This window comes from Monopterus albus, unplaced genomic scaffold (assembly GCF_001952655.1).
Source record: "Monopterus albus unplaced genomic scaffold, M_albus_1.0 scaffold129.1, whole genome shotgun sequence".
Taxonomy (NCBI): domain Eukaryota; kingdom Metazoa; phylum Chordata; class Actinopteri; order Synbranchiformes; family Synbranchidae; genus Monopterus; species Monopterus albus.
Window position 1 is genome coordinate 1,904,920 of NW_018128009.1, and position 24,454 is coordinate 1,929,373.

Here is a 24,454-nt window from a genome sequence, read left to right on the forward strand (position 1 = left end):
TCCGATTATTATTCCTTTATTGTTTGAAACTTTTTTCCTTTATTATTTTATCTTTGACCCATGTTTATTTCTAGGAGCACAGTTTATGGACAGGAGAATATCCTCCACCAGGGGTAGCCACAAACACAATAATGACAATCACAGTTCAATTCCTGAGCAATTTTTTGTCACATTTTTCATAAGCTGTCAATCTGAAATACTGAGATGCTTTACTGTGAGAAATAACATTTTCACTGAAATACCATCAAGCATCAAAACTAAAGTCTAACCTCTCACTGAGCATAAAAGTGGCACAACTGTTTCGGTTAAGCTGCAAATACCTTTCAGTTTCTTAATTATGAACTACAGTTTCCTCTAAAACACCAAAAAAGCATAAAGCAAGTGTACATTCAATTCCTCAAAGCATTCACAAACTTTCTTCACAGTACCTTTTCACTAAACAACAAAAATAAATCATATTAGTCTGATTAGTCAGCAATATATTATTCCAGTAAAATTTAAGAAAAACAAATTACAGGTTTAGTCAATAGTGTCACATATTAGGGCAAAAAACAATCAGAGAGAATTTTGTTGTTGGTCTAATGGTCTTAAAACTTCCTTTGATAAGTTAATATACTAGTGTAATTTCAAACAAATGATCCAAAGTAAATCAACAACATCCTACCAAGTCAATTCAAATATATCAAAGTCAAAGTAATAAGGAGTAAAGAGTCACCTTAACACCATAATTCATTGTTTAACAGTGTTTACATTCAAAATTGTACAATCAAGCTTAAATAACATACAAAATATTTCAAACTTAAATATGGAACTGTGATGCTGACATTTTACATGCTGCTGTTACACTCCAGTGTGTATTTGTATGTAGCGCTGTAGGAGAGTCGTATCTAAGTTCTATTAGAGGTAGTGTCTTCAAAAGATATAATAAGTATGAAATGTCAAGCCACAGAAATCGGTGAGTGATAAAGATTTACATACTCACAAAATTGGAAAATCAGCTGGATTTTCTCCTTCTTTATCAATGGTGGTGTTTCTATCTAATAATACTGTGTTATAACATCGATGCTGGTAGAAGATATAGGACATTCTGACTCTATGGATCATAAATTATACAAATTCTATAACTGTATATAACTGCTGTATTTTACGTACTGAGCTTATCTCACAATGAATAAAGCAGGAAAACAGACCAAAATAACTGTCACTGAATCAGATTCACAGAAGTGGACTCTTTCTAAATCGCATGTGTAGTTATTTTCTGTTATCAAGCAGACCCAGGCCAGGCCTTATATTACCTTGTTTCCCAGAGAACTTTTTGCAGATGTGAGTTTAGGACTCTCTGGGAACCTCAAGCACTGGCCGGGTTGACCAAAAACTATTTTTTCTCTAAGGCTGACCTTGCACAATTGCAGGCCACCCTTTTAGCTAAAATGCTTTTGGCACATAAGTCCCTTTTGGGTGTTGCTCATTTCTTCACATTGTGGTCTCACTGTTGCAGTGGTTGAGGGAGTCATTTTCCTGGCAGATAAGCTGGTAGGGCTTCTCGTTCTCCTCGATTACAGAGTTGCAAACCTGAGCATCCTGATTCTGCAGCTCTCTACGGGAAAGGTACTCCACAATGCCTGCCCCAAGCGAGTCTCCCAACACATTGGTGGTGGTACGCAAGCGGTCCCTAGGGTGACGACAGAAAGAAAGAATCAGATAAAAATTAAAATGAGGCAGACAGTCAAGACACAAGGAAAGTATTATGTTATATGTGAAAATGCTTGCAGCTCAAAATTTGAAAATGTGCCACACAGGCTTTTAATCTGTCACTATGCATTATGCATCAACAACCTTTATAGTGGTTGGACCTTTGGGCTCTCTGAAGCTTTACAATGACATTTAGTCTGGCAGAACAGTACACAGACCAATTCCAAACAAGCTGACATTTAGTGGGAACTCACAAGAACCAATCCACAGCGATGATCAGCGTTATGTCCTCTGTGGGCAGTCCCACCGATGTCAATACAATCACCATAGTAACCAAGCCAGCCTGAGGGATGCCTGCTGCTCCAATGCTGGCAGCAGTTGCTGTGATACTGAGTGGGTGGTGGGAGGGATGGAGAGGAGAGTGGAGACATTTAATAAAGGGAAACAAACAAACAGCACATGTGCACTCCTGGTGACGTTGTACAGCAATAAAGGCACATGAGGAATTATTAAATCATGTCAATTTATTCCCACCCAAGCTGATCACACTTTATTTTATAAACTGTAGTGCATTTCCCAAATGGTGTCAAGAATAAAACACAGCTAAAAAAAAGCATTTGACACAATCAATCATGAATTATTAATGGACAAGTTAGAAAAATATGGGATCAGAGGAATGGTTCTGAAATGGATTAGAAGTTGTTTGACACAGAGGCGTCAATTTGTGAAGTTGGGTGAATACCAATCGAGTGAGCTGGACATTGTATGTGGAGTGCCTCAGGGTTCTGTTTTGGGACCTAAATTATTTATACTATATATTAATGATATATGTAAGGTTTCTGATTTAGTGAAAGTGGTTTTGTTTGCTGATGACACTACCATATGGGCATCGGGTGAAAACCTACAGCAACTCTCTGGACGGGTTTCACAGGAACTTGAGAAGATAAAGAAATGGTGTGATAGTAATATACTATCTCTGAATTTGGATAAAACTAAATTTATGGTATTTGGGAATCGTAAACTAAATAATAAACTTCAATTGAAAATTGGGGGAGCTAATATAGAACAAGTATATGAAATTACATTTCTAGGTGTCATAGTTGATGACAAATTCTCCTGGAAATCTCATATCAGATATGTTCAGCACAAAATAGCAAAAAATATATCGATATTGGCAAGGGTTAGATATATTTTGGACGGGAAAGCACTACGCATTTTGTATTCTTCATTGATTTTACCATACCTAGAGTATGGCGTTGAAAACTGGGGAAATACATACAAAAGCTCACTTCAACCATTGTATATATTACAAAAAAGAGCCATAAGAATTGTGCATAAGATGGGGTACAGGGATCACACCAATGGAGCTTTCATACAGTCTAAATTGTTAAAATGTTTTGATTTAGTGGGATATAAGACTGCTGTGTTTATGTATAAAGCCAGGAACAATTTATTACCTGGTGGAATTCAAAAACTATTTAATGAAAGGGAAGGGGGATACAATTTAAGGGGTCAATTAAATTTAAAAATTCATGCTATACGTACAACCAAAAAAAGATTTTGTATTTCCATAAGTGGGGTAAAACTATGGAATAATTTAAGTGTGGACATAAAAAATAGTAATAGAAATTATCTATGTAGATTTACTGCTTGCAAACCAATGATGGTAAGATGATGTCATGGGGTAGGACTGGATAAGTCTGACTTCTTCCTACTCCATTCAAGCATGTACTAGGTATAAGCAAATTGATAGTGGATTTGCATTTGTTGGATATGTGTAAAATTATGTGTGTTGTCATATCAACTGTCTTTACATGCTTGAAAGAATAAATCAAATCAAATCAAATCAAATATCAAATATATTTATTAAAAACTTGACTAGGTGAGTTGGGGAGTAAATATACTATGTTTACATGACGATTCTTCTTTGGTATGGAGTGATAATAAAGATGCAACAAAAGAATGTGGCTCAGTGAACAACTGTGGACACAAACAACATAAGATCACATTGAAAAGGGTGCTAATATAATAATACAAAGACTGGATGAACAACATCCCTAATTTGGTTTATACATTTTGGTTGCTGCAGCCATAGCTCAACAAAGGTGGCAATAAAAATGTTTATCTATTCCTGTTAAAACAATAACTTATGCACAGGTTTATTTAACATGTAGTGTATATTAATATTTTAGGCTTTAATTGCACCATAGGTAGCCAAAAGAGCTGTTTTGTTTATCTGTGGTCTGTGGACAGGTAAAAAGAAAAACACTACAAGATATGAATTAAAGCAATTATTGAAAGTATTAATAAGTATGAGGAGGAATAACAGAAATAAAGTTTCAAAGTGTGTAAAAAAAAAGAAATACGAAAGACTAATAAAATAGCAGGGGAGAAAAGACAACCACTACACAATACAAAAACAGTAAAATACAAGATTTAAGGGGAAGCTGCTTAAATCCATATGACAAAGGCAGTGAAGGCAACATGATATTGACCTTAACTGATGCCTGTTGACAAGAGCTTCTGACCCTATACTCTGACCCTTCAACCTTCTGGTTGGGAGACTACTACTCTACCCACTGAACCACTGTCACCTCCAAATGTTATGATATGATATGATATAAACATATACTATATATACTGGAGCACCAACCAACTACAGTAACTGAACTGTATTAATGGTGTAAACCACAACTAACAAAACTGGTGTTACCTTATGGTTAGAATCTGGCCAAAATTTAGCTCCATGTCATTGACTTGAGCGATAAAGATGGCTGCCACTGCCTCGTAGAGGGCGGTGCCATCCATGTTGATAGTGGCGCCCACAGGAAGGACAAAACGTGTCACTCGCTTATCCACATGGTTGTTTTCTTCAAGACAGCGGAAGGTGATGGGCAGTGTAGCTGAGCTGCAGTAGGCAGGTAGAGAGATGTAGTGTCACCATTTGGGATCAGTAACACACAAAATGCAATATATAAAATTAATTGTATTTGTTAAATGTATATCATTTCTTTTATTTATATAATATGCTTTGTAGGATTTTTTTGTTGTTGCATATATGTTATTCAATTTTATATTTTTGTATACTTCAGTGTTTCATACAAGAAAGCAACACAACACAGTAAATAGCACAAAGTTGTCTGATTTTTTGTGTCACCATCTCAAATTCTTGCACATATCAGGAGTGACGGTATGTTTTTAGTGTGTGTAACTCTGGCTTGTGTTTGATACTCTGCCATACACCTGCATTTCTCTATGAAATAATTTTATCATAGCATATCTTATTGTATCTGGTATGATATCATATGTTATTGTGTCATTATTAAATTGCTTCCACTACCTGTAATACAGTGAGCCTCTTGGAAATGAAGCTTAACTGGTATATCTTTGCCTATTGTTGTTTAAGTCAGAATCTATACAATATGACATGAAATATTTAAATTATTATACTGGCTCTGCACAGGCAATAGCTGTAGCCAGAAGCATAATGTGTTCAGGCCGTCAGTCCATCCTTCTGTACGCCAGGCAAATTTTCACGAACATGGTACCTCATTTACACCTTCAGGGAATTTCTTCAAATATGGCACAAACAGCCACTGGACTCAAGGATGAAATGATTCAGTTTTGGTAGTCAAATGGTCAAGGTCACAGTGACCTCATGTCCCTCTCAGTCTTGTGAATGGTTGTGAATGTGACTGGTTGTCAGAGGCATACAACCGCAAAACTGTAATTCTAGTTTTTTTCCTGGAGTCACTGACACATACAACATAGACCTGTAGCAAGGGTCAAACACTCTTTGACCTGGACACCAGTGTCTGAGCAGGACAGAGGATCGGATTTACCTGGAGGAGGTTCCCAGTGCAGTGATGAGTGCCTGCAGCAGACCACCAATGAAGCTGTAAGGGTTCCTCCTGGTCACCAGGAAGTAGAGCAGCGGCAGAACAAAGAGACCGTGAATGAGAAGACCCACAATGACTGATACAGTGTACATCCCCAGCTGGCCGCCCACCTCCGCCAGATCCTTCATCTCCACAATTTTTCCTGCAATCAGGAACAGGATGCCCACTGGAGCGTACCTGGTGAAGTGATTCAGAAGTGCATGAATACAGAGGAAGATGCATGTAAAGATACAAAAATATGTTGCATCTAAAGTTAGTATCCAGCTTAAACATTTAGATTAGGAGGTATTAAACTGCTTTTTGAATTTCTTTGTATTTAGATCTTAGTTTATAGTTAGATCTTAGGTTTACTACAGTAATTTAGGAACTGTAATTGTTACAGAATGCTTTAAGGTTATGTTCATACATATTCTACACTTCAAAGCAAGAAATTCAATCTGTATCTCAATCTGCCATACTAAAAATCACAGAAAAAATAGAAACCAACAATAGTGACCTACAAATACATTTCTTTTATTTGCTGGAGGTGTGTCTTTACTGACCAAATGATGATGGCCACCAGCCTCATGATTGCTTCATTCATGCAGTCAAAGAAATCCCTGAGAGCCTGACCCTGCTGCTTCATGTTACCAATGACAAGGCCAAAGCACATGGAGAAGACCACCAGGCCGAGAGCATTCACTCCACCGGAGGACCCAGACACTGGGACAGTCTCCTCCACCGTCTCCTGTCAGAGAAAAGGGGAGCACTCTGTGGAGCATGTTTATTTCTTTTTCATAATGGTTAAATGATTTTCATTCTGCTTAAATCTGAGTAGCTAGTCTGAAGCTACCATGTCCTGTTATCTTGAGAGGACACATCTGCCACCCACCTGTATGATGGGCAGCACCTTGCTGAGGTTCCCACTCAGATTAGACTCGCTCACATTGAGAAAGTCGGTGAGGTTCAGGGTCACTGTCACATTCCTTGTGTGTATAATTTTCTTGTACATGGTTTTATACTGCAAAAAGTAGAGTGACAAGTAAACCACAATTAAGCATCAATTCTGTCTGGATCTGGAAGCCACATGTAGGGCAATAAATGTGATTTTATGGTCATGGGGAGAAGAAAATAATGCATTTTTTCAAATGAGTTTTTGTCTTAGATAAATTCTTTTGTAGGTTGGATGAACTAGGTACAGAGGTGGCTGATGGGAATTCTGATAACGTGAAATTTGAGGGTTTTTTTCTTTATATACATTTTTTTTTTTCAACTGTGAAATTAAGTCTCACCTGCTTGAAACAAGCTTCTACCAGATTGGGAGGAAACATGTTCCTATGATAAAAATGAAAAGAAGAAATGAGTCACAAAAGGTTCTAACTTCCTATATTATGTTAATCAATAGCCATTTGATCATATTAAATTATACAGAGTGAGTAATTTGTTTGATCTGAAACAATGGATGTGTGTACACTTCACACAATTCATGTTCCTGCTATTTTTGATGTCTGAATGTCCTTATATACTGTACATAAATATGGAATATCTTGACATTATTCACTTTATTGCTGAGAGTTAGAAGATTGATACCACCTGTGTACCAGAGTTACTGAGGTGCTACCTGATGAGATCCAGGAAAGCATCAGCAGCCTGGACCGGTTCTATGTTTCCAGTGCTGACTACAGGACTATCCCTGCTGCCTTTCCCTGGCTGGACGATCATGACAATGACAATGCCGATGAACACAGCAATCAGTGTGGTCACCATGTAGTAAACCACTGCACACACACCCATTTTACCGGATGCTCTGCTGTCCAGTGAGGAAATACCTGAGACAGAGGACATTAAGTGGGGAATTGAATCAGTTTGCTGTGAGTTCAGTGTTCTTATCAGTGTTAATTTCAGATACAACTGGCTAATATATTATACACTGCAGGACCTTGACACCCAGGCAAACATTTAAAACAGCATTCTTTAAACTATAATTGTTATAAACGTAAACACACACAACAGGACTGATCTTTACTGATAGCCAGAGACCCAAACATCTGGTGTCATTTTAGGTTCTAACCAGTAATCTTTTGAAACATGCTGGGGGTTTAAGTGTGTTTGTTTTTGTGCAAACCTGTGACCAGACTGGAGACAATAAGCGGCAGCACCAGCATCTGCAGCATCCTCATTAGTAACTCCCCAGGAAATGCAAAGTACTTGATTTCCCTCAGGGACAGGTTGTGGGGGCGCAGAACAAACCCCAGGATTACACCTGAAAAATTTTGCACACACATGCACAAATGTCCATCAAGTCAAATGTCCACAGAGAAAACCTTGTTAAACCTCCAGCAGGTTTCTCTTGTCACTCACCAAAAGCCACAGCGACAACAGTGAACAGGACAAACAGGTTCCTCTTAAGAAAACCTTTGACGCTGCCTCTGCTGACGGAATTCATCCTCTCCTTCATGCTGCTGGCTCTCCTCTCCATGGCTCTTCGTAGGCGTCTCCTTAGGTCCCCTCTCTCAGTCAGGGCGGGGTTATCCGCGTCCTCGTTTAGGAAGAGACTTGCGCTGGTGGGGGGCTTCTCATTCATAATAAGTTCCAGCACTTGGTCCAGGAGGCAGGTCTCGTGGGAAGCTAGGCAGGGAGTGGACAATGTAGGTGGGAATTTTTTGTCACATATTAAGTTTAGACATGTTGGCATTTTTAAAAACATACAAAGTATACCCTATGGGCTGCTGTGTTTGAAAATTACAAATCAAAGCCAAAACTGAAATTGAATGTGTAAGCCATGTGGGCCAGGAGGGCACTTTACAGTATGCTGTATGTGGTGACACAAACATGCTGGCTGGGACAGAGAGTGACATCGACAAAACTCAACCTTTTTGTAAATGCCAAAGTATATTTTCTTTCTTTCTTTCTTAGTGCACAGAAAATAAATGGCACTCTTTTCATAACAATTGCATAAATCTAGTGACAAAACATAACTTTAATCAGTCATTTGGAGACATCATCACTAAGCAACAGTAGAGAAATTCACAGGTTCCAGTTTCTCAAGTGTAAGAATTTGTAGCTCTTTTCATTGTCATAGGATTGCATATTAAACATATTTCAAATTGGGACAGTTCATTGGACAAGCAAGCAATCTGGAGACATCAGTCTGGACGCTGGGAAATAATGATGGAGGATTTGCTCCAACTGATGACATTTCATAAACTTAACAATTTATTGATTAACTGAAAAAAAAAAACTCATGATTGTCAGCCAGAAATGGAGGTACTCATCAGTGACAATATAAACATTCTCTACTCTACTTTCTACTATAGTAAAAATATATAATTAAAGTACTTCATATTAGATGTACCTAAAAGTAAAAGCACTTGCTGTCTGAGTTAAAATACAAATAAACATAACAATACACAATGAAAAATGAAAAGCGTATATAGAGGAAGGAAAAAGAGAAGACATATTGTATTTGTCCTTTTGCTAGTTCTATACATCTGGCAAGGCAAACATGCACAGATAAAGTGTTAAACTTTAAATTACATGATCTTGAATATGTGCCAAGCTTCAGGTATTAGTCCTGATTCCCTAATTGAACAACTTAACCTGGATTAACTGGATTTTCTTGTACTATAGCAAGCTAGTAACTATCAGGTCTGTTTCTAAACCTTTAATGTGACAATTTTTAACAAATTCGAAGAGAGAGAGACATATTGACATATATATAGACATAGACATATATAAATTGTAGTCTTACCGTGCTTTCCTCTGCTGACAAACACACAGCAGACTGTGTACAGCACATGACAGTTGGTCTCACTTCTTATCTGTCTAGGCTACAGTTTTTCCTCTGAAACACCCTTTTCAAACAGACTTGAAGCTGTGTACTCAAAGCCAACATTTTCAAATGCTTCTTCTGCATCTGGTTCTATTTTACATCCAATATAATCATTCTCGCCTTTGTATTTTTATATTTCCTTGGGAGACAAACACTTACAATATGACCTCAAAACATTCATACATTGTGTTGGCATCATTCTTGTCTATTGATTTTCTTTTGTCCATTGTTCTGAGATTCACATTTATATATATTTCCTGTTTACTGTGTAAATAATGTGTCCATTGTTGAGCAGATGATGGCAAATAGTCAGTTCTCACACAACACTGTTCACACCTTCTGCCTTTAGGTGTGATTGAAGCACAAACATCTTTTCCAGTATGCAGTCACATGCACAATCACAATGGTTACAAGAAGTCTAAAGGACTCAAGAGAGTACTGATGATCCCCATTTTACTATTTCTGTGGAGTGCTGAATGCTTGAGAGTGGATGAAAAGGCGCATTCAGTCTTACAGTTGACCGGTTTGTACAGTTCTAGATTAGCACTGAAACAGACTGCATGATGGCAAAATGTAATGTCATGGTATGTTCATGTCAGATGAAAATTAGTGTCACAAAGCCCAATTTGAACCTTAGTAATAGATTCAGCTGCAAAAACCATCAGCTGCTAAACATAAGACAGTATAATGCTGTGCTTACGTCAAGTTGTTGGCTTATTTACATTACAGCCAGAGCCTTCACCTTCATAATCTCTCTATAGTTCTTTTACACTGGCACTACTGCTTCCTGCAGTGTGAAGGTCTCATGAACACAACTTCTCCAACAGTTTTTGACCAGGTTTCATATGATTAGTAGAGTATACAGTTTTAATTATGCCACCAAGTAAAAGCAACTTTGAAATCAGCAGCTTTCACAGATTTGTGAAAATGTAAACATTATAAGGATAAAGGATAATCACCTTTATTGGCCAAGTATGTTACACAGAAGGAATTTGTGTAAAACCGATGGCAGCCATCTGTGGCGCCAACTGAACCAATGGCTCTAACCATCGGAAGGGGGGGAGTTTCAGTGTCTTGCCTCCTTCTGGACTGCTGGCACCGAGATTCGAACATTCTGGTTGGGAGATGACTGCTCTACCCACCGCACCACTGTCGCCTCCCCTTTATTTTGAAAGTTTTACTTCTGCCCATGTGCCTAGGGGTTTGAACACTCACCAAAAACTTCTGGCCAGGGGCTTTTGTTTTCTCTCTACTGTCAAAACTTCACTAAATGCTTATAACCCTGTCCAGCTCAGTCCGGTTCAACGCAGAAGGGAAGTTGGCACAGTGATTTATTGCAGATACACAGTCTGAGCGAACTGGACCTAGCCTGTGAGCTATACAATACGGAGCGGCTAAAGATCACTTTGTTTCTAATTCTATTCTTTATTGTTATAAATGTTTTAAGATCACTATTCTGAAAGCACCCCATGTACATACAATTAAGAAAAGGTCACCTTTGAGTAGTCATGTACGTATTTGGGTAATGTATTCTTCTTAAAATAGTATTATTGATCAGCTGCCATGGGAATAGTGCTGGAATTTTCTATCTTAAAGGACACAGCTGCACTTTTAACTGTCAATTTATTGTGCCGCAGTGCTTTATTATGTTTGTCAGTGACTATGTTCACAAGAGCTGTGCCAAACCCTCTGACAACCCAAACATCCATCATTAGATCAGGGACAAACTGGTGATAAACACTTAAACATTAAACTACTGTACCTGCAAGGAAATGGGGGTCTATGACAGCAATGGAAAGCATCAATGTCCTTAAAGTGGTCAACAGTCATGTATTATATAGAGAATGTACAAAAACTAAATTTAAAAAAAACCTTAAATACAAACACCTGCAGTAAACACTAGCAAACATTTTATAACTGAACTGAATGTGAATCAGTGTTGGACATAGTGCTGGTAGAAGGAGACACAGCTTTTAAGGCATAGCATGTTCCACACCTCAACAGAAGGTCTGCCTTGTTAAAACATACTGGGATACAGGGATCTTATCTAAGGCTGTTACATATGCAGTGTTAATGCTGCTCTATGGTTTTTCATATTTTTCTACAACACAGTAGTTACTGTGAAATTTGCTTTGACAGATTATGTACACTTAGTGCAAAAAGCATTTTCTTGCTGATCTCATGAATTAAGAACTGTTCTTACATAATCAAAAGGGGTATATGTCGTATGCTGTCACAAAAATCTCTCAGTACAACTCCAGCATTGCTGCCCTGTTAAATTCTAATATTCTCCTCACATTCACATAAAATACAGAGGAAATTTCAGGAGAAGCTTTGCAAAGCGTCAACAAACTGCTCACTGGTTACTCACCATTCATGGTTTACAGCCTGCGTTAAACAGTCCAGTCAAAGTGTAGACAAGAGAGTCAGGGCAGTGTGTGTGTGTGTGTCCGGAGCTGGTCAGCACAATGACAGTAGGTCTCACTTCTGAGCTCTCATAAGCAGACAGACATGAAAAGGCCTCTCATCTGGTCTGACCTTCTCACCCCCACCCCTCTAGCAACAGACCCTTTGGAGTCCATAACAAGTCCATCAAAGGCAAATCCATCTAATCTGACAAAATGTCTTTTCACTGCAGACCCACTTTTCTGAACACTCGACACAGAAAGAACAATTTATAGAACGTGACGCTGTAACGTACACAACAAAACATCCTGATGAAAATCTTTATATTTTCAGTGGCACTGATTTTACAAAAGAAAATCAGGTTAACACCAAGCTATCATGTTATAACAAGAAGTTTTTTTTTAATTAGATATGTTGATTTTTTTGAAATAATAAGAAAGGTTTTGTGATATTTACAAGACAGAATGATGCTGTATGTTGTTATAACAAGAAACATTTCTTGTACTAATGGAATAACATGGTGTCTAGTAATGATGAGAAAATATGCCATAACAATGTGAACAATGTCCCGTTTTAAAGCAAAAATGATCATTCTAAAAGCAAAGAAGAGAGAAAGTTCCTCAATAAAACAAACTAAAATATTTATTGTCATGGTAGCAGCAATGCACAAATCATAGATAAGCTACATGCACAGGCTCCACAGGTAAACCACATACTACACCTCAGCTGATGTATGCCCCCTAAAAAATGCACCTACATTTTAGGAGCTATAAAAATACCATATGGGGGCTGCAAGAACTGTGATTGGCTGATTGTGTTTTGGATGACAGTGGGGATGGTTGGTATTGAAGAAAGTACAATGGAGCCTCAAACAAAGTAAACACAGCAAGACACAGCATTTTCACTAATGAGACAAGGCAAAACAGAGGTATGTAGCTCCAGTTATGTAACTTATGTGGTAGCCCACCATCCTGTTATAATACAAAGTGAAGTAAAACAGTTACTTCATTAAACTGTTAGGCACACAGTCCACTCATATTGGTGTTGCAGTGGTGCTGTCAGCAGGTGAAATCCAATGCCAACTAAAAATCTAAAACCTGCCATATGCCATGTGGCCAGACCCTTGTTAACCTCACAGTTTAACCCGTTAAGACTGACTCAAACACTGCGGATGACATTCACTGTGAATTAAACCTATAAAATTTGCTGGCACTGCTCATCACTTCTCAACAACTCAAACGTTGTGGAGTGGTGTGACAAAGTGAATCTGAAAGATTCAATCTTAGGCAAATGTACTCACATGGGAGTGACGACCTGGCAACAACCAGCTGTGCTTGGGGAAACAGAAGCACAGAGTTTCTCTTTCATTCTGTTAATTAATTTGAAGAAACTACACTAAAAGCTGATCACTGCAGTCATTCTGCAAAATAACTTAAATGAGCCACCGGTACTTGAATAATAAAAACAACACATCAACACTCAGGAAACTACTTTATCCAGTGCCAGTTTACAGTGACAACTCAAGAAGATAGTGTCCAACCAGAGCTCAGTATGTAAATTATGTGTAAATTACTAAACCTACCAACAAACTTTATGATTCAGGAGGCGAGAGAGAGAGATGAGTGAACGGGGGTTGAAAGGCAGAATAACTTGGACATTGCTTTATAAATCTCTATAACAGAAGTCACCCAACTATATGGAAGTATAATAGCCTACTAAATTGTGAAAGTACACCCTTAATTGTTGTCAGCTTGTGCTTTTCATAGACTGACAATTACATTCTTTCTTGCAATTCTCTTATAAAAATGTAACAGCTACATGAAACTGGCTGTAAGAGAAAATAAAGTCAGATACCCTGGTTCTGCCTTTGGATGTGTCAAGATGTCATGAGGAGACGTCTTCTGCTGGTGGTCCTCCCTGAAGACGCTGCAAAGCGGATTCAAACTTCACATTCACTCAAACCATGTCAGACTTAGATATTATATATCAGCATGCTACAAAAAAGCTAATTAGAAAATAAAACCATCTACCCACCTGTCCGTCTTCACACTGTCATATGGAATCTTCCTGTCCACCACGCAGCCGATATGAACTAGTGCTACCCACACAGTGTATCTCCCCTCAGCATCTTCGTTGTTCTCTCCCGTTTTTATTATTAAATGGTTTGTGCTTGTACATGAAGCCTCAGGCAGAGAGGAGCGCCTGGGAGGTTTGTGTGGGAGGAAGAGAGGTTAAGGATCCTTCAGGAGAGGAAAAAATAAAGATAAACCACCTGCTGCCAGTCCATAACAATACAGCCTGTGTGAAATACTCAGAATAATAAACCAAACTCTTAATAAATTCCATAATAAATGTTACATGTTTAGAGGAGTAGCACTTTATGAAAGCTATGACACCAATTTTGCTTGCTAAACACTGAATTTGGCTCCTGAAGGAGCCTACTGTGCAAACACAGTAGTCATTGCTATGACAACATGCATCTGCTCATTACATGGGGTCTGCCCTGAATCTCCCAGGGGATGTGTATTTGTAACCCTTTGGCATCCAGCTGCCTGGCTTTCCAATCCCACACCCACTCATCATGTTCATGCTCAGTTACAGTTACTCTGATATGTAGCCTGCAGCAAGCTGTAAAAACTTGCATTTCCAGTCATATTCCAGCTGTTTGTGGTGAAAAGGAAAGGATTTTACAACCACAGGTTCCAGGTAACTACTGGACATAAGAATAAAAAATGGGTATTAGGCAAAATGTCAATGCTTAATGATTAAAGAAATCTAAATGGGTGATGGGGGATGAAGAAATCTCACTTTCAGAACCGTCACAGTTGTTTTCTAAAATAGATACTGTTTATTCTGGCCAGAGAGCTTGAAATGTACATACAGAGGGGCATGTCAAATTCATACTAAAAGAACAGCTCCCTGCTGATCTTAAACCCACATATCATCAGAACAGAGGACCTTGGGAGGCTCCACATTCAACCAGTTAAAGCCAGATTCCCCATACACACCTCACACTCAGGGTATCTCACGTCACACTTAATTGTCCTTATCAATGGAACTTGGCGTTCCCTAAACTCTGACAGACAATACACATCGGTATCCTAACTCACTGGAATTATCTCTGAGACGTGCATGACTTGGGAATTTTCCACCACAGTTGGTTCTGGGGAACACTTATAAAATGAAGTTTTGCATACTTCCTTAAGCATTTATAGAATTTGAGATTTTGAAATGAAAGTTAGTTAATGAAGATGAAAAGGCACACATTTTTAGTTTTGATTTTTACAATTGTGCATTAACAGGGTCAAGCCACCATATTTCCTTTTTAGCTTCTTCTAATCTCAAGCTTTTGGTTACATCTGTTTTCCTCAGCGGAGGGAAGTTTACAAGTTGTTCTGAAGTAGCTTTTCTGAGCACTTTAGGGAATTCTCATCCACGATGGCTTAAAAAGGTTAAACTGAAGATTCATTCTGACCTCGAAAATAGCAAACAAAACTCAGTCAGCTGTTATAAAATTTATCAAATAGCAAGGTCTATTTTGTAGATATTGTGGAGCTTTTAATCATAACACAATCTACCTAAGATGTTAAGCCAACATAGACAGAAACAAACTGGAGCATCTACAGTTCCATGACCACGAGGATAAAGAGGATCTAGTGACTGAAAGCTTCAGAACAACTAACGTAACACACCAACAAAAATTTTAGTGTAAATATCTTAAGGATAAACATTCATGCCTTGTTTTTTTTATTCAGTGATTTAAAATTGTCATACACCTAAAAGGCTTGAGGAAGTATCTCCAAACTGTGAATATTACTGTGCTTCACTTTACACATTGTTGTCCACTTGGTGCAGCTGTTAACATGCTAGCACTGTGTGAAACATTCAGTTCCAAGATGATGTGGTTTTACAGCTGCACTACTCTGGCAAAACCAAATCTTTTTATTTTTTTTTATGTTTTTGCATCATGTCATTCAGTTTTTACAATTGTAGCCAACCATCTATCTTGGAGACGTCCACTAGAAATTAAAATACAAATATATACATTTGATCAGTACAGCATGCAACCGTCAGTGGGTCCAGCAGAACTAGAGGTTATTGATCTCTCATGTCACTCTTCCCTTTATAACAGAATGAATACATACAAATAACCATGGCATGCTCCTACTGCAAACATTCAGCAAACCACTTCTACAGTCTTTTATTGCTATGATCTAATGCTGTGGATTTCCCCCGGTTCCAATCTGGTGTAGGACCAAAGTGATAGGAGCAGATTGCATTGCCATGGCAACCCAATTATCCTGCTATAACGTGGGAGGCATGGATCATGTATGATCCCCGTTTAGATTTGCATTCACCCGTCTGTTTTTCTTTAGTAGGTAAAAAGTGTTTTTTTTTTTTCTTTTGCTTTTGGTACATAAAACCACTTCAGATATATTTTGCGAGCTAATAAAATGGTTCAATAAGTGTATAAATATTTATAACTACTGATTAAATTATAACACTCAGTACTCCCTGTAAAGAAGTCCGCTGCTCATTGCTCCCACTTACAGCTGGCCATTAGTTACCTAGCAACATGTAATGTGTTAATGTGGTACTGGCGAAAGCAAACTCACACTGTGACTCTGAGCACTGTCCGTAATGTTTGTGCAACCACTTTATCATCTCATAACACCATATAATTATTATGATGGCCAGGCAGGTGGAATGGAGCATGCTTCCCTCTGTCACTGGAATAAAAATAACACACACACACACACACTTGCACAGTTTCCTCATCAATTATTTCTCAAAGGGGGGATTTTAACGCAGCATTGCCTGAATCGACCCTGTCGCATAATGTGACAGCAACCTGGTGTATTAGAAGACCTGAAAAAAAGCGTTGCACAGAAAATTCACCTCACTGGTAGTATATACACACTCTACTTGCCCATGTCACTATAATTAACATGATCTCTACAACTACAATAACAATGCGCTAAAAAGGAAAATAAGAATCATGTCCAATTTTTTGATAGCCATGAGTGTGAAAGAATATTTGCCGTGTTTTAACTAACTGCATTCAAGAAACCGCTTCTAAAAACAAAATCAAGATATAGTGCAGCATGTTCAACTCTCACAAGTTTTATAACAGCAAGTTGCTTTCTGCAAATACATTCCTCATTCTGCTGTATCATGGACTGTTTTATTCCCCTAGTCCTCAGTTCAAAGGCAGGTGACTGGTTCCAGGTTCACATATTTAAAAGGATGAAAGTTCTCTGTGTCAAAATGACTCAGCAAACACCGAAAGGTCAGGCAATAGATTATTTGCTTTGGAACGTCAAGTGATTACTTTACAACTGGCAACATGAAGCTATTTGAAGGGCTTGTAAGGTTAAAAAAAAGGCTTTGCAGTGTGGAGAGAGATAAAAATAGATTATTACATTGGTTCTTTATCAAAGAAAGGTGAAGAGGCAGATGTTGTTTTCAGACTTTTTATATCTAAGAAATGTTCATGTTATAAAGTGTACACAATCAAATACAAAACCTTGTACTCTGCTGGCAGTTCACAAAATCAGGACAGAAATGAATTCAAATAGAAAATACAGTGCATGATTTGTCTTGCATTGCACTCATTTCTAAATGTACCACTGTAGACCCCTAAGTTGGGAACTCTTATGGGTCCCGAGATGATAAAAGAAAAACTACATATTTCTGTTACACAATATTACTTTTGCTTTTTTCTGTAAAATATGAGACACTTTTACCTTGTTAGACCTTTAAAATCCTTTAAATGAACCAGTTAGAGCAGAGCCCTTAAGATAGAAGAGTTGTGTCACAAAGAGGTCAAACGATTCATTTAGCTTCAAATAGTTCCAGACACTATTCTGTAGGGAACAGCAGGATTTATCAGCAAATGACTGACTGTAATGACTTGTACAGCCATACAAACTAGTTCTGTGTCCTGTTGTTGTAGATACTTCAGCTAATTTAGCTAGTTAGATAGGTACCTAATCTGTTAAAGTGACACAATATTTCAGAGTCAAAAGGTTGTAAAATGTGTTTTGACACATCACTAACTTAAAATGTCAAGTATAATTATTGCTAGTGGTTTCAACATCTTACTTTAGAAGATAGCAGCCAAGTCAATGTAACTCTATGGCGCACTCCAAATGTTTGGAACTATTCAGCATGATAATCTAAATAAACACCAAGGTCATAATTTGATTCTTTTCATTTGAAAATGGTGTACTGCTAGTGTTAAACTGGATGCATCAATTTAATATGGTCTAATTTCAGAATGAAACCTTAAATCTTACCAACTTCATAATTAGACAAGGTTTTTAATATTATATAAATCAAATGGTTCTATTACAAAATGTGTTATTTTATACCACTAGCACAGAATAAATAGCCGATGAGATCACCCAAAGATATAAGATTGGTACTGTAATACCGATGTCCGCACAGTACCATTTCAAAAAGCCAAAATATTATTGATTAATGCTAAATCATTCATCTGTGATGTTACATCGCATGCAGTATATCAGAGTCAGTAAATCATTGTGATGTTGCAGAAACCACTGAGGAATGTCAAAAGAGAAAAAGCAACAAGAAGCAACCATTAAACATAGTGGCACTAAAGCATCCATGTAAGGCTGCTGTGCACATTCCAACTTTCACTTGTGCTGCATTCAGGTTGGCAGTTTGGTCTGGGACTAAGAACAACTTCAAAACATTTTACCGTTTGAGACAATCTGAATGTCATCAGTTCCAGTGTAAAACGTGTGGGTTTGCTTGCAACAAAACAGCAAATAACCAACTTTCTCTTGTTAAACCTGATAAAGGTGACTCTATTGAAAATTATATGACAGGCGTTATCCAAAAATAGGTCCGGTTTGTGGAATATTGAATAAGACAATTTGTCAGAAGGAGATGCATTTTGAACTGTTATTTTCTCCACACATGTAATAAACATCAACAAAACACAAGATAAATACAACAAAAAGATGCTACCGTGAAAGAATTATTTGTGGAAAGACATTCGTATGCTAAAAACTAAATATACACTGTTGTAAGGAGTTTGCATGGAATACTGTACCATCTGATCACTTTACAGTGTCGTGGCTTTTACTTTGGCATCTGATGCTATAATATGGACAGGAATGACAAAAAAAAGTTATTTATTTAAATGAGATGAAACTCTGATCATTAATGGCAATCTGCAGCATGGAACATTCTTGATTTTTACAGTCCATCAAAACTACCTTTGGACAGCTGTAGGCAAAGAGGATCATGGGTCAGGTTTTAGACAAAGATGTCCCACAGCCTGCATTAGGAAAGACTGGGATTGCTTGCAAAGAACACTTGCCACCTATCACAGACTGAGGATATCTGGTAAAGATGAAGGTGGCAATAAATCAGGAATGGTCTGTTTACTCAATTTTATGATTTGTTGATCCTCCAAAAACTAATTTTTCACAGTTGTTCAATAATAAAAGTAATAATTACAGTAACTGTTGTAAAAATCTGCATAAATTGTTCATATTTCATAACCCTAAACAGTACCTTTCAAACAACACTATTTGAAAATGATATTATTTCTCAAAATTTGTCAAAGTGGTTTTCAAAATGTGTTACTAAAAACAAATCGCTGTATTCTTTTAATTGGAGAACAGATTCAGATTAAATGTATTTGAGTCCTGTAGAGCTGAAAAAGTATTGGACTGCTTTTTGGCACTGAGGTGTCCACACGCAGGCACCATATACTGCATGTCACCTACACATTAGTCTGATGTGGTCTTTGTTTGACTTTTTTGCATTGATGTGATTATAAAGGCCACAGTGCAACCATCATCTGAATTTGTGGGAATCTCACCATAGAAGAGTATTCAGCCCTAAGCCACTACGTTACTGTCTGGGGTATTTGTTCATAGACTGTTTGACTACTTCCTCCAGCGACTTCCTGGTTACCAGCAGTCTCACCACACCCTCGTTCTTCTTCGTTAGTCTTTTACGGGCCCGGTCGTGGGTCACCATGGTCATGTCCCAGCCATTCACCTGGCAGGAAAGAAAAACATTTAGATTAATAAAAGCTGTAGTCATTTTCAGTTGGCATAAAGTTGATTAACAGCACAGCAGGGTGAGCATAGGACCTAACCAGACACTCCAGTGTACACACAGTGACATCTTGTGGCTCTCAATCAAAGTTCTATTTCTCTACACACCTGCATTATTTTGTCTCCCATCATCAAGCCTGCCACATCTGCTGGTCCTCCTGGTGTTATCCTGGTCACATAGATGCCCTTTGGACAAAACAAACACATTCACACTTCCATATGCTCACAGCTGTATAATCAATACAGACTATATAAAAACAAATGAAGAGATGGAGAAAATAGAACCTCTGGTGAAAAATGTCCATCACAATTTTCAGAGCCCAAAGTAACATCATAAAATTGTTTATTTTGTTCAAGCAACCAGGGGCAGCTTGGTGGTACAGTGGCGGTACAGATAAGGGATGGGTTCAACCAACCAACCAGCAATCAAAGATATTCAAATTATGATATATAACAAAGAAAAGCAGCAAAACCTCAAATCTGAGAAGCTAGAACCAAAAAAAAAAATTTTTTTTTGGCCATTTGGCTTAATACATCACTTTAACAATTAATTGACTAATTGAATAATCAACTAATCATTTCAGGTTTATGTGGAGCAAACAGGTAATGAAAATGAGACAGATGACCACCGTTCTTCTAAGGGAAAGTGTTTATGATCAAGGAGATAAAAAAAAAAACACCTGCACATCTAAGCTCACAGCTCTACAAAAATAGGTCAAGCATATCTAAAGAAGGGCCTGAAAAAGCCAGAGAACCAAAGTTATTACTCATTTGTATCAAGATGGCATGGCTCCATCTCTCCAGTTCACAAGAGTGTACAATAAGCAGGTACGACATGACTGTGTAAACCTTCGGTTTTCCCCTCTGTGACATCAGTTAGGTGAGGTCTGGGTGGTATTTCACTATTACCATTTATCATCTTACAGTTTTCTTACTGTTCTGTATAGTTTGTCTATTTTGCACCAACACGTACTGATAATACACTCAAATTTAAAGCTGAGCTTGATCATCTCTTTATATAATTGTATAATGAGAACTTTCATATTGAGGTATCACTTCTTTCTCTATGGGAGCCTTTTTTTTTTTTTTTACTAAACCTGGTCAGCGTAACATTAATAGCCCATATTACCAGTGAATGCATATACGTTTGAAAATGACAGGCTTTTATTAAAAAATAGACTTAATGAGATACTGTCTTTTTTTTTTACAGTGAGATTTTGAGTATTTAAGTGCAGAAATCTCACATGCCAATAATGTTACTGGTTTGGTTCCTATCAGCTGTACCATAGTCAATAAAAGAGCTGAGACACACAAATATAAAGGCTTACTTTGTCAGTCTTGTCCTCAGAGAAGGGGTTCTGCCCAGGGTCCTGGTCTATTCCTCCTCCAATGCTGAAGCCCAGGATCAGATTATCTCCTTGCTGCAGTTTCTGGATCTCAATACGTTGCTTTTTGAGAAAAGAAAAACAAAATCATTTCCAGATCTATGGGACCTAACAAATCAAATTAAAAACTTTGACCCATATTACACTGAGCTGCCGGTCTTGTTGTGATGCTCACATAGGGCTAGGACCCAAAATGCAGACCAGGACTCGGTAAGAGCTAGAAAGTCTTTACTGACAGAAAAGTGTACAAGAAACTGGAGTGTCACTGTGGTGCAGGGAGCCTTCAGGGGAGCCAGACAGACTGGAGAGAACTGGGTAGAACTGTTGGACCAGGAACACACAGGTGAGTTGCACAGCTGGGAGTGAACTGAGAAGTAGTTGTGGGGCCAGGAACGCACAGGAGGTAATGCAGGACAGAAGACCCCCCCCCAGTGTCATGGGGGATTCAGGAGCTCACAGGTGAGGAGACAGGGTCGGGGTGTTGACAGAGTCGCTGGCAGATCAGGAACACACCGATGGTAATGCGGGCCAGGAGACACACCAGCGTCACTGGGGCATTCAGGAACTCTCCAGCCAGGAGTCAGAATCACTGGCCGATCAGGAACATACCGCAGGTAGTGCGGGACAGGAGACACGCCAGTGCCAAGGTAAAGACACAGAGGGAGGGAAGGCTACAGCGTCACTGGCAATTCAGGAGTAAACCAGGCAGAAACAAGGAACACAAATGAGTGGCAGACCCAGAGCTGAAGGACACTCACACAGTGCACGGGCATCTTCAGCAGCAAACAGGCAGGAACAAGGAACACAGGTGAGTGGAATGAGAAACACAAGTGAGGAGACGAAGGCAGAGGTGTCATCAGTGCCTGATCGTAAATAGAGAGATCGGAACGAGCATTGTCGTCAATACGCTAGCATCAACAGGCCAGCAAGAAACAGAGGGCAAGGATGAGTTATTTATGGGCTATAGGCCAGGAGCTAATGAGGAACAGGTGAAAACATAAACGGTGATTGTGTAATGAGGTAAAGCTAAGGCAGGTGAGGTGACACGGGACAGGAAGTCAAAGAAAACAAAAGCTCTCCGAACAGGAAGCAGAGCTGAACCGTGACAGACCTATCAGTGCTGCAGAACTGAGCATATATTGTCTCTTGCTTCCTTTGACGGTCCACTGGCATCTTTGAAAATTCTTCATGACAGTTTAGAAAATTAAATAAATAATAAGACAAAAAGCAAATGAATTACTCCAAATGTTCTCATGGGATATCTATAGTGAACAGCAAATGCAGCACTACCTTAATGATTTGTGTTAATTTATAAGATGCATGCACACCCACTCATATAATCACTGTAAAATGTAACAAATGTAAAACATCATAAAGAACTGAAATTATTGCTCATGCAAAGAAAAAACAAAACAAAAAAAAGTTATCATGCCATGCAGCACTGCGTTATCAATCACACACACGTTTTACTTGATTTCAGTGCAAAACAAATTTCAGATTTCAGAGGCTGTTTCCTACTAACTGAAATCCACAGAGGCATAGAGACTTTATTAGTGCAGCCCTGTCCTTGACACTGACAGACGCTGACAAGCAGCTGCAGGCTCAATAAACCAGATAGATGGATGGCTCTGACAGCACAGCGCCTCAACACAAAAACTGCCTGTGTGTGTGGAGATGAATAACCACACAGTCTCTCAGTGGTGTGGCTGGTACAATGAAGTCTGAGGATGTCTGGAGCTCTGTTATTATGGAGTGAGACTTAGTCCAGACTCACAGGCACTACAACACATTTCTCTCCTGGTAAGTGGCTTATAAGTGGTAAGTGGATCCTCTATTAATCTGTTGCCCATATAATTAGACAAACAATAAATAGGACTTATTCATAAATATTTAAGTCTATTCCTAGATGTAGTCTGAGAGAGGGCAATCATTTAACTGCTACATCTCTGTGCAGCTTGGTTTAACCATCTAATGCTGAAGGTACAACAGAGTGAAATGAGCATCTGACCTGAAAACTGAAGCACATTACAAAGTTACAATCTCTAAAACATTTGGAAGTGTTTCTGATCAGAAGAATTAACAAAACCTAAAGACGCAGCTTTAACAATGGCCAAGGATTTACTCAAAAGATCAAGGAACACAGTGCTACTTCAGTTTATTTATCCAAGAACCTTTCCAACTAGAAAGTTAAGCATAGCATGAATGACAGATGAAAGAATTAGTCAATGAAATGATCAACTGACTGTCAGAAAATTAACTAACAGGAATTATGACAATCAATTACTGTCAAACAACAAAACTGTCCAAAATACCTCTGGTTCTGATTTATTTGTGCTGAGAATTTGCTGCTCTATAAGCAAATTCAAAGTCTTATGGCTTTAGTTGGTTGGTTGGGCAAAACAATGGCTTTGAACACTTGACCTTTGTCTCTTTGAAACTGGGACAAGAATGAATCAAATATTTATTTCTTTTTTTTAAAGTGACTGATTAAATAGCAATGAAAATAGTTATTTGAGCCATAAGAGCCCAGCTGGGCCTGTTATTGATAGTGGATGCCACACTATCAGACATAGAGTGAGGAAGACTGGAACACTCCCAGCAATCCCAGTTACATCTACTGCTTCTCTGGATTGGTCTATTAGCAAGTTTGATTATTCCTGCAGCATCCGAAGGCAGGGTAAACCAAAACCATCTATAAATTGTATATAAATATATATACACAGTAGTCTAGTATCCACCAGGAGCTACTTTAAACTGTATAGGCTGCTGTGTACCTGTGCGTGAACGTGTACTAGGAAGCCTGAATCACGGTGGTGACGCCCCTCTGTAAAGTAGCTAGCAGCTAATCTAGGGCTGCCTTTTAATTGACAGTCACTGCATCACATTTCATTGCCCCATTTCCTGCGGTTGTGATTTAAAGAGTTATTGGGTTAAATTAACATTTTTGGCTACTTGACTCATATTTTGCGACACCAACCACGCTGGGGCGTAACTAGCCGCTCCCACTGACCTCGCTTCAGCTAACTAAACAAAGAAATGTTAGTTAGTATGTTAACACAGCTAGTTACCGATCACACTGTGGCAGAATTACACATCAGTTAATTCAGAGTTTTGTACTGATGTGTTTTAACATTAGCGTCTGACCAGAACAATCGACTCCTG

General features: G+C 38.4%; 2 protein-coding genes across 6 annotated transcripts in view; both read right to left on the reverse strand.

Annotated features, from left to right (window-relative positions):
• Positions 1-6: 6 nt before the first annotated feature.
• Positions 7-14,111, reverse strand: slc1a6 (solute carrier family 1 member 6). 4 transcript variants are annotated; one of them, XM_020613048.1, is made up of 12 exons: positions 13,843-14,111; positions 13,663-13,734; positions 7,932-8,198; positions 7,696-7,833; positions 7,192-7,399; positions 6,863-6,905; positions 6,463-6,591; positions 6,134-6,318; positions 5,535-5,768; positions 4,406-4,600; positions 1,947-2,081; positions 7-1,672 (listed from the first exon to the last, which is right to left on the reverse strand). In XM_020613048.1, exons 3-12 carry the CDS (start codon positions 8,152-8,154, stop codon positions 1,474-1,476), a joined length of 1,689 nt encoding a protein of 562 aa, XP_020468704.1. In that variant the 5' UTR covers positions 8,155-8,198; positions 13,663-13,734; positions 13,843-14,111; the 3' UTR covers positions 7-1,473. The 4 variants fall into 4 exon arrangements, with proteins under 4 accessions (XP_020468704.1, XP_020468703.1, XP_020468702.1 ...); XM_020613047.1 differs by lacking the exons at positions 13,663-13,734; positions 13,843-14,111 and adding an exon at positions 11,774-13,646 and having other exon boundaries at positions 6,134-6,315; XM_020613046.1 differs by lacking the exons at positions 13,663-13,734; positions 13,843-14,111 and adding an exon at positions 11,774-13,645.
• A 3,157-nt stretch (positions 14,112-17,268) lies between these two features.
• The window catches only part of tax1bp3 (Tax1 (human T-cell leukemia virus type I) binding protein 3), a 7,472-nt gene continuing 286 nt past the window's right edge, over positions 17,269-24,454 (reverse strand). The window contains exons 1-4 of one of the 2 annotated variants that reach the window (XM_020613054.1): positions 22,051-22,339; positions 21,236-21,355; positions 20,016-20,093; positions 17,269-19,848 (exon numbers count right to left, since the gene is read on the reverse strand). In XM_020613054.1, the coding sequence (XP_020468710.1) occupies positions 19,699-19,848; positions 20,016-20,093; positions 21,236-21,355; positions 22,051-22,149 (447 nt within the window). In that variant the 5' untranslated portion in view covers positions 22,150-22,339 and the 3' untranslated portion in view covers positions 17,269-19,698. Of the gene's footprint in view, positions 19,849-20,015; positions 20,094-21,235; positions 21,356-22,050; positions 22,340-24,454 lie in introns of those variants that run through there. The other variant, XM_020613055.1, reaches the window with a different exon arrangement.

Excerpts from the sequence above, each read along its gene's own strand:
- slc1a6 (XM_020613046.1), bottom strand. Across the intron at positions 7,400-7,695 it reads TGTCTCCAGTCTGGTCACAG|GTATTTCCTCACTGGACAGC; the intron begins GTTTGCACAAAA and ends CCTCTGTCTCAG. Across the intron at positions 2,082-4,405 it reads GGCCAGATTCTAACCATAAG|TATCACAGCAACTGCTGCCA; the intron begins GTAACACCAGTT and ends CCACCCACTCAG.